This window comes from Ostrea edulis, chromosome 2 (assembly GCF_947568905.1).
Source record: "Ostrea edulis chromosome 2, xbOstEdul1.1, whole genome shotgun sequence".
Classification (NCBI taxonomy): domain Eukaryota; kingdom Metazoa; phylum Mollusca; class Bivalvia; order Ostreida; family Ostreidae; genus Ostrea; species Ostrea edulis.
In genome coordinates, this window is record NC_079165.1 from 103,641,891 (window position 1) to 103,651,676 (window position 9,786).

General features: G+C 34.7%; 1 protein-coding gene across 1 annotated transcript; it reads left to right on the forward strand.

Annotated features, from left to right (window-relative positions):
* The first annotated feature begins 2,323 nt into the window (after positions 1–2,323).
* On the forward strand, positions 2,324–4,237 carry LOC125680605 (cholecystokinin receptor-like). The gene has a single exon (XM_048920284.2). It carries the CDS (start codon positions 2,439–2,441, stop codon positions 3,720–3,722), a length of 1,284 nt encoding a protein of 427 aa, XP_048776241.2. The 5' UTR covers positions 2,324–2,438; the 3' UTR covers positions 3,723–4,237.
* The last annotated feature ends 5,549 nt before the right edge of the window (positions 4,238–9,786 follow it).

The window sequence follows — 9,786 nt, forward strand, 5'->3', positions numbered from 1 at the left end:
TTAGTCCCATCTCTTTCAAATCTCCATCTATCATTCTTCACCAGATTTCTTTTGGTCTTCCCCTCTTTCTTTTCCCTTCAGGAGTCCATCTGAGAGCGACATTTGCTGGGCATGCTTTGTTCATTCTCATGGCGTGCCCTAGCCACCTCCATCTGCGTTGTTTAATTTCTAATTGGATGCTCTTTTGAGATGTTTTACTCCATAGGTCTTTATTAGAGATCATTTTCGGCCAATAGATTTTGCAGATTCTCCTAAGGCAGGTGTTATGGAAGGATGACAGCTTCTTAAGATCGCTCTGAACAAGTTTCCAGCACTCTGCTCCATAAAGTAATATGGACTTGACATTACTGCTATAGATCCTTACTTTAGTTTTAAGGGAAACTTTTCCTGATCTCCATAAAGGTCTTAACTGACAAAAAGCTGATCTTGCCTTGCTAATTCTCGATGTTATGTCTTTTGATGTTCCATTGTCTTTACTTATGATGGCACCTAAGTATGTAAAGTTGTCTATTTCTTCGATGTCATGATCCTGGATTCTTATGGGTGTATTACAGGTATTGTTTATCGCCAATACTTTTGTCTTCGTTGCATTTATGTCCAAACCAATAGACTGTGCAGTTGTTTCTAGTCGTGCTGTCTTTCTTTGCATTTGTTGTTTGTTGCTAGAGATGAGACAGACATCATCGGCAAAATCAAGGTCTTCGAGAAATGATTCCAATGTCCATCTTATTCCAGTATTTTCATTTCCGAGGGTAGATCTCATGCACCAATCTATAGCCGTGATAAAGAGAAGAGGAGATACAATACAGCCTTGCCTCACTCCAGTGTGTACATTAAACTAATCAGATTATTCTCCGTTGTGGATAACACAGCATTCATAGTTGTTGTAGAACACTTTGACAAGTGCTACTATGTAATCTGGTAGTCCATATGCTGAAAGTATTTTCCACATGTAATGTCTATCAATGCTGTCGAATGCTTTTTTGAAGTCTACGAAATTGAAGATGATTTTGCTTTGCCATTCTAAGCTTTGTTCGATGATATTTCTGATTGTAAATGTATGGTCAATACATCCTCTGTTTCGTCTAAATCCAGACTGTTCTTCCCTCAATTTCTTGTCGATTAAGTCATCTATTCTATTTAACAATATTCTAAGGAATACTTTACTTGGTATGGATAACAATGTTATACCTCTCCAATTGTCGCATATTGTTAGGTCTCCTTTTTTGGGCAGTTTTATGATGATGCCTTTTGTCCAGTCCTCCGGAATGTTTTCATTGTTTCAGATCTTATTGAACAGTTGGTGTATAATAGTTGCTGTAAACTCTACATTTACTTTAAGTACTTCAGCACAAATTGAATCTTTTCCAGGGGACTTCCCGTTCTTTAATTTCTTAATGGCTCTTTTGATTTCATCTATGGAGATGTCTGATAGGTCGATATTAAGAGACTCGCCAAAAGGTTGGATGTTCAATGCCTCACAGTTATTTACTTTATTCAATGTCTCCTTAAAGTGTTCTGTCCATCTTTCTAGTTGCTTTGCTTGAGATGTTATGACATTTCCTTCCTTGTCCTTGACTAGTTATCTGTATTTAGATACTACTTGACTTATTGTGAAAATGAAATAAAATCAGAAATTTTATGAGCAGAATTGTTTTGTTGTCAGAAAATGTATGCCTGATAGTGTTTGAAAAACGCCATATTTAGGGTAAATTTGGCCAATTGCCAAGTCAAACATCCCAATGTTTCCCTTGGATGCATTTTGAATTTCTAATTAATGTTGATTTTTTTTTTATCTGTTTGTGTTTAATTTACATAAATATATATGACAAACAATATTTCTGATGTCAATAAAAAAAATTTATTGGCTTCTGTGTTAATTTGCTCAATTTTGGCATTTTTTGCATTTTGGGCTGCAAAAGAGGGGATTTCAATCTCGCTTTCCTCGAAAATTAACCTGATTACTTTTGTCGATTTTTTTTATATGTTCTAGGATAAAGTCTGAATATTATAATAAATAAAATTGAAAAAATTCAATGAGTGATTTTTTGGGGGGCTAGCTATCAGTAGCTACCTTAAGTGTGTATGGTTTATGCCATTTTGGCAATATTTCAGCCAGTTTCCTTGACGGCACCCAGTGAACCTACTCTTTTAAGAAAATCAGGTAAACGATCTTTTGCGTGCCAAGGTGGTTGTAATCTTTGACACGGGGCACCTTTTAACGTCCCGCCCGATGGGAAATGCAGGAAGTCTACGTTGATATTTTGAATTGAAAACATTCACATTTGCCGTATTTTTAAGTGAAATGCAGTCTGAACAAACATTTAATACATGCTAAATTCCAGCCCACCATACACAGCGGCAGTCTTACAAATTAACTCTACCGTAAACTATAAATAGGAATATATTCACATTTCTCTTATTGTGTCGAAAGCATTATGACTATGTTTTATTCCTGTGAAATAAATGGAAAACTATTTGAACCAGGAAGCTCATACCAGACATTAACAACAAAGATGGAGAACAGTTCGTATTTATCGGATAAATTGGAGAAATGGAATAGTGAGCTAGCACGGGGTTTAACCCCGAATAATGTGATTTTGTCTCTGTATATCTTAACTGGTTTGTTGGGAAATTCTACAGTGATTCTGATTTATAGATTTAAGATGAGAGGAAACAAGGAGGAGAGATATTTTATTCCATTCCTTGCTACGGCGGATCTATGTGGTTCATTGGTTTGCGCTTCTTTTGGAATCGCTCTCAACATGATGCAGGCCGAGTTCAACAACATGCACCTGTGTAAAGCTTGGTGGTTCTTCGCGGCGTTTACTACTTTTACGTCAGGCTTTTTTCTCGTGATCATTGCCGTGCAAAGGTATCTCAAAGTCTGCAGACCTCTTGCTAAACAAATGACACTGAAATGGAAAAGATTTGCTTTAAGCTTGAGCTTGTTGGTAGCATTTATACATGCTGTACCTATGGTTCATTTTTATGGATCCGTTCCCTTTCCTAATGAGGAGGAGGGGATCGTTGGACTACGGTGTAGCAGGCTAAAAACCACCAACGAAACAGGTTCTTTGATCTTTGGAGGAGCCTTAGTCCTCATAACAGTTGCATGCATTGTCACGCTAATTTGTCTGTATTCTAAAATTGGATACACTATTCTTGCACACTTCAAGTTTTCTAAAATCGATTGCAAACCCGATACCAGTTCGGAAGTAGAAAAGACCAGCAAGATTGATCACTCTCAGGTCAAAATCCCGAGTAGCAACGGGCCGCTTAGTGACACTGATGATGGCACTTACTCTGTCGAGACGTACAACACAGAATTATCCGAATCGTTACCTCCTCAAAAGTTTATAAAACCAACAGGAAAAACTCTTACAACAAATACAAAACGTGAAAGAAAAGTGAATCCTTATAAGTCAAACGCAAAACGGAGAAAGGAAAGACTCAACCTGCGAGTTGTACATAAATTCACTCTGATGTTTATGCTCATCACGATAATCTTCCTCATTTGTTACATCCCTAAGGTTATCATCATGTTACTAGAGGCCAGGAACTCGAAGTTCTGGGAGGAGTTTTCAGATTCTGCTAGAGCTGGCGTGCTCTTCGTGTATAGGATGTACATCATAAACAATATTACTAATCCAATCATTTATGCATTCCTGGACGAACAGTTTGCTAAAGAAATCAGGTCGTTGTTTAAACATTGCAAATAAGGAGCAGCTTTCCCGAATACTTTATGCTTTTGTTGCATTTGATATGCATGTATAATATATCTCTGTTTGATACAATTAACATTTTCTTTTTAAACTCCCATAGTGTTTTTTTTTTTTTTTTCGTATTTGGTGACCTATGTATAAATGATCTCTATGTATATTACCATCTCTGAACAACATCATCGTCATCTTTTTTATATTCCTATGTATTTTCATATTGGACGAACTGAAATTGAAATATATATATATATATATATATATATATATATATATATATATATATATATATGTAATAATATTTTTTATTATAGTCTTTCTAATTTTTTAACATTCTTTTTATCTCCTGTGTTTTCGGCGAAATATCTTATCAAGCGTTATTTATTTTCACATTTGAGATTGAGGTATTTATATAATGTTAACTGATCTTTTCCTAATCTTACATAGCCTGTTTTGAATTGGATTAATATTCAATGTCAATATATCTAATTCTACAAGTAAAATCAATACAAATCTTCTCTTCTGTTCACTTATTTCTGAATGTTAATGGTTGTAATTATGGTATACATATACCTAACAGAACAACGTTTATACATTTTCACGTGACATATTCAAAACAATTTCACTTTCATTTTAACAAAGAAAACTTTTTTTTTTAAAAACTGAGATAGTTTTATTTTAATTAAGTGTCATAATGTGTTAGTGTTGGTAGCGAAATACTTGCAATAATGTGATGATTTCTGTATTATTAATCAAACACAAATATAATCAATATGTATTAAACGTACACGTTCTTCTTGTATAGGGCGAAATTTTATTATCAAAATAATAGATGACCCATTAAATTACATGATACCATCAACAGTTTCAAACGAGTAGAATTAAAGGTCTGAAGTTGTAAGAGTACATATATCTTTTGAAGGAATGAAGTTAACTTTTATCCATGAAAGAATAAGATAACGAACAGTGATCAATCTCATGATTCCTATAAGCAATACAAAATTAAGAGTTGGGCAAACACCGATCCATGGACACACTAGAGGAGGGATCAGGTGACATGTTTTCTTATAATTTGTTCACCTTTCAGTCGTTAAACTCATCATCATTACAAACATACATAAAGAATCAGCACATGAAACACGCGAAATACAGTTATGAAGAGAATTATGAAAACACGTAAACTGTCACGAGTTACAAATGTAATTTATATGATATGATATCGGTATAAATGAGTTTCATTCCGTATGATTTAATGCATAATTAATTGGTTGCGGTTTTACGCCGTTCTGGCAATGTTTCAGCCATTTTACGGCGTCGATTTAATGCGAAATGACAAAGCTACACATTTTATTTCATAAAAAGGAACAAACACCAATCAATAGAAATCCCTTGCGCTGCGGAAGGATTCTCTTACCAACTACCGATGTAGCATTGACCGTGAAGGAAGTCATCTTGGTTCTTCGTGTAACCGGAGCATGTAATGCTATTTTTCAAATTTGAAAGACGTAGTTATTGAAGGTTGAGTTAACAATGAAACTTGATAAGAGGGGGTGTGTTTAGACCTAATGTTTACGTAACTACTGTGTATCACCGACACCGGATATTGCTACCAGACGAAGCGAGGACGTTTGAAGTAATAACACACCACGATTAGAAGTCCTTCTTTTCAACAACTTTTTATGCATTTGCTGATGCTACCCGTTTGTTTGGATGTTTCAACTATGTTCAGACGTATTGTCAATGACTTAGAATTACACGAAATAGGGCATTTTTCGTTTTATACATTAAATTTAAGCTCCAGGAACCTGTGAAACTGAGGGCTCATTCTCAGTTTTTAATTCAAATACAATTCTAGTGATTCATTTCACTGTTTCCCCGTTATGATATGGGCAATATTCTTACATTGAAATCTGTGTTAGTCCATAAATGTTGATTTTATGAAAGAAATTAACAAAACCAATTCAAGACCTTAGTGATTGATAACTATTGGTGATCTTCAATTAGTTTCATTACATTTAATTCTCCGACAAAGCTAATGCGTGATCATTGCATCATTTCGTATTCAATATTTTACAAATTTTCTTTCAGGAAATTGGATGCACTAAGGTCAATTTTTCAAATGATTAATATTAAAAATAATCATTTTCATTCATATGTCAATTACATATATCCATTTGAAATCGCAATAAAAGACACCACAGAATCCTTCGCCTCTGCTTCGTACTTATCTACCATTGTTAAAGGTATGGCGTGACCTATTTTTCTTTGTTGATGATGTCAATAAATACCATTTTGATATAATGTTGGATTGTTTTTTTTTTCTAAATAGTAACAATGTAATTTCATACCGATCTTTAGATCATTCTTGACACACTGATTGTGACTACGAATCACTCTGTTTACCTGATTAAGATATTGAATGTGCTCGCGGCGGATGTTACCAGTCGACAGGGGATGCTTCCTCTTCTTAGGCACCTAATCCCACTTCTAGTATATCCAGGGGTCCCTGTTTGCCGAACTCTCTATTTTGTATTCCTTATAGGAGTTATGAGATTGATCACTGTTCATTATCTTCACCTTTCATGATACATGTTCTAGTTTGATGGTTTATCTCCCTTTCTTGAAAAAATGGAATGACTTGTCTTTCTTTGTTGGTGATGTCAATGAATACCACTTTGATGTAATGATGGATTTTTTATTGATCTGTTATTAGTTGCCCACCGACTTTTAAAACCGAAGAGGACTGTATGTTTTTCTCTGTCTACCCGTCCCTTTGTCTGTCAGTCAGTGCGTTGCATTTGTTTTTCAGACTTTTTCCAGTTATGTTTGTGGAGATTCATTTGAAACATGTAGTGTAGTTTCAGTGTGGCAAATGCCACACTTATTTTTTAAAGTAAACAATGGCTACTACTTTGGTGTTTGTATTTGTTTACAAATAAATTTTATTTGTTCTAAATCCCTTCAAGACTTTTTCAATCATATTGAGACGTCACCACCTGTAGGTGAAGTACCACTTTAGTCCTGTGCTTAGCTCTCAGGGCCGTAGCAGTGAGGGTTTTAACATGCCAAGGGTAAATTCAGGTGACCTATTGCAATCGGTTGTCGTCCGTCGTCGTGCGTCGTCCGTTAACAATGGAACAATTTTAACTTCTTTTTATAACTACCAGACCAACTTGGTATGAACCATTCGCAACGGTCTATGGGGGTGGTGTCGTATCTTTCGTGGTAAGGCTTGCGTTACACGGCTCAACCTGAACCTAGGAGGGCTTCTGTGGCACAGTGGTTTAAAATTTAACGCCCTTAACTTCCTGTTTCGCAATACTGAGTTATCTCCCTTTAATCATCAACTTTCGATTACTCAACTATATCACTCACCACTGCCTACAACCAATACCTCCTATATTATTTACCCGCACTCTCCAAGTCACACTAAATTTATTAATACACGAAATCTCTTAAATTCTCTTCTCTATTTGTCAAGCTTATCAACACCTAGATTGTAAGGAAGTCACAAAATTCCATAAACACTCAGTATCTTCTGATTCGATTCTCACTCTTTACTATCCCGCATTTCCAAAATAGGCAAAACCCTCAATTCTAGAAAACCTTGTAAATCTCTGTATTCGAAATAAGACCTTTTTTTTTTTTTTTTTTTTTTTACAATTTATTAAAATGGTATAAATCTCTCAAATGCACGATCAACAAATTCTAAACTCTGTCTCAGTCTCTCAAGTCACCTAAATCTGTCTATAAACAACTTTTCCCACCACTCTTATGTTGGAAAATCAACCAACACTCAAAAGTATAAATTATTCCTGACTCCCAATCTTTCTTCCAGACCTCCTGGATGAAATTAAAAAGCAATAACTAAAACTTAGACCCTTGAACTTAATTTCTTAGTGAATTTCCAACACTATTGAAATTCCTGAATAATTTCTAAAACTGAGTTCTGGTAAGTCTGAATTCCAGTTATAAAACAACAGCAAAATTTAGGAATACACTAGCTTCCTCAGCTAAATGTATAATTTACACTAATCTAATAATATATGGATTTCAATAAATTCTGTAACTATAATTATCTGACATCAATTTACTAAATATTCAACAAATAGCAAATTTCAGCAAAGTCTAATTACTCACTAAAATTCACTTAACTCAACCAAAACTTCTTATGAAATTCCACAAATAATTCCAAAAACCCAAAGATGTGCTGGAAATATACCTGGCTCTTCTTAAAATAAAATTAAAAAGTCATTCTCAAGTCTAAATACAAAAATGCCCAACCCATGCTAACTTCTAACTCCTTGCCCCTAAAACGAAGCTTCACTAAGGAAACGAACCTCGCAGAAGAACCAAAATTCCTTGAATCTTTCCCTTTTATAAAACAAAAAAAAAACAAAAAAAAAAACAGGACGTAAAAGTTGGAAAACGTTGTACACGTTGGAAAATGTCGGAGAATCTCTCGTGACATTTCCCATAAGCGGCAAAACTCGTAGAAAAATCTAAGTACAAACAAGACAACTATTCTGAATTAAAATCATCACTAAATACATTCCTAAACTGAAATAAGTAAATTATTATCCGTTTAATACAAATAACACGGTTAACTCCAAAAATCCCAAAGCTATAGTAACTTTAACGATCGGGCTCGACCTCCTATAATTAAGACAACCAAGTCTGTAAACAAATTCTACCAGTTTACAACAGGACAATAAACCATCGTTAATCGACTGAAAACAAGTTAGAGGCCGGGAGTAACCTATAAAAATGTACACCCCTACAGCAATTAAGCATATATGGCAAGAGGGCAGGGCTTAGCAGTGTTATCAGAATAAGCAGCAGTCTGATGCTTGACTCTACACGTGCTCTGTAGCAGACGATATTTTGAACAGGGAGACTGGCATGATTTATCAAAATAAACTAACGTTTTCCCGCATTTTTTTTACCACTCTGCTCAATCTGTGAGGCACTGAAGGGATATGTTTTTACTTTAACAAAACTTCACCCTAGGAACTACAAAATGAATTCAGTATTGTTTTATCCATGTCTTTTAAAACATGTAGTTTTATGATAATATACACAAATATTGGTATAAATGATATACTAATACTTATGATTTTCCTCTTGGTGCCTTGCAATTATGAGAAGAATTTGGGGGGAAATCGTAGCTGTGCAATTGAGGACATGTGCATTGAAGGATTATTAAGAAACACTTTGTCCATTATGATATTTGGAGATCTACTATCTGTGATTGTCTCTTTTGACATTGTAATGTTCACACGTGAGAGTCCAGATTGAGAGTAATTTTAGAGTGATGGTTGATCAATTGGAAATTTTGTCATCATTGGTGATAGACAATGGGAGTTGCACAACTGGCCTAGGAGATTGTTGCTTAATCAGACAAACATCATGCTTGACATTATTCGAGAAAAGGTACCAGCAATCCTGCAAAACTCTGAAACAGCAATCAGACTGAACATTCCTAATGAGTTATTTTTATAAAGTTAACCAATTTTTTAAAGGAATGTGATTATATATCATTAAAAAATAAAATCTGGATTTACCAATGATATGAGTAAGTACTTTTTTCCACGTTATACAGTGATTTGATTACATGTTTCCTTTGGTGCAATCTCCCTTATCTAGAACTAGACAAGCATACTCGTGCAATATGTGAGTCAACATCCGGTGTAAACAATAACAAAAGATAATCACACCCACAAACTGCCAATCTCTAGTTTGAAATACAAATTTCGCCCTGTTTCTGAATGTGACCAGAAAATTCATATATTCCACCATTTTCACCAATTGGCTGCTTTTATACCCAATTACCGGCCTTTAAACTACAGGAAACATGCCATCATCCATAAAGCTATGGTTTACTTCCTATAGGATACCCATTTAAAAGTCCCTAGCAAATTAAGTAAGCTAAAATTCTACAACTTTACCACAGCTTACGATCAGGTGATTTCTACTAAAGTCAAAACATGTGCTCAAACTATTTCAACACATACAAATCACTTAAACTTTTCAATAATGACCTATCAACTACATGAAAATCATAACT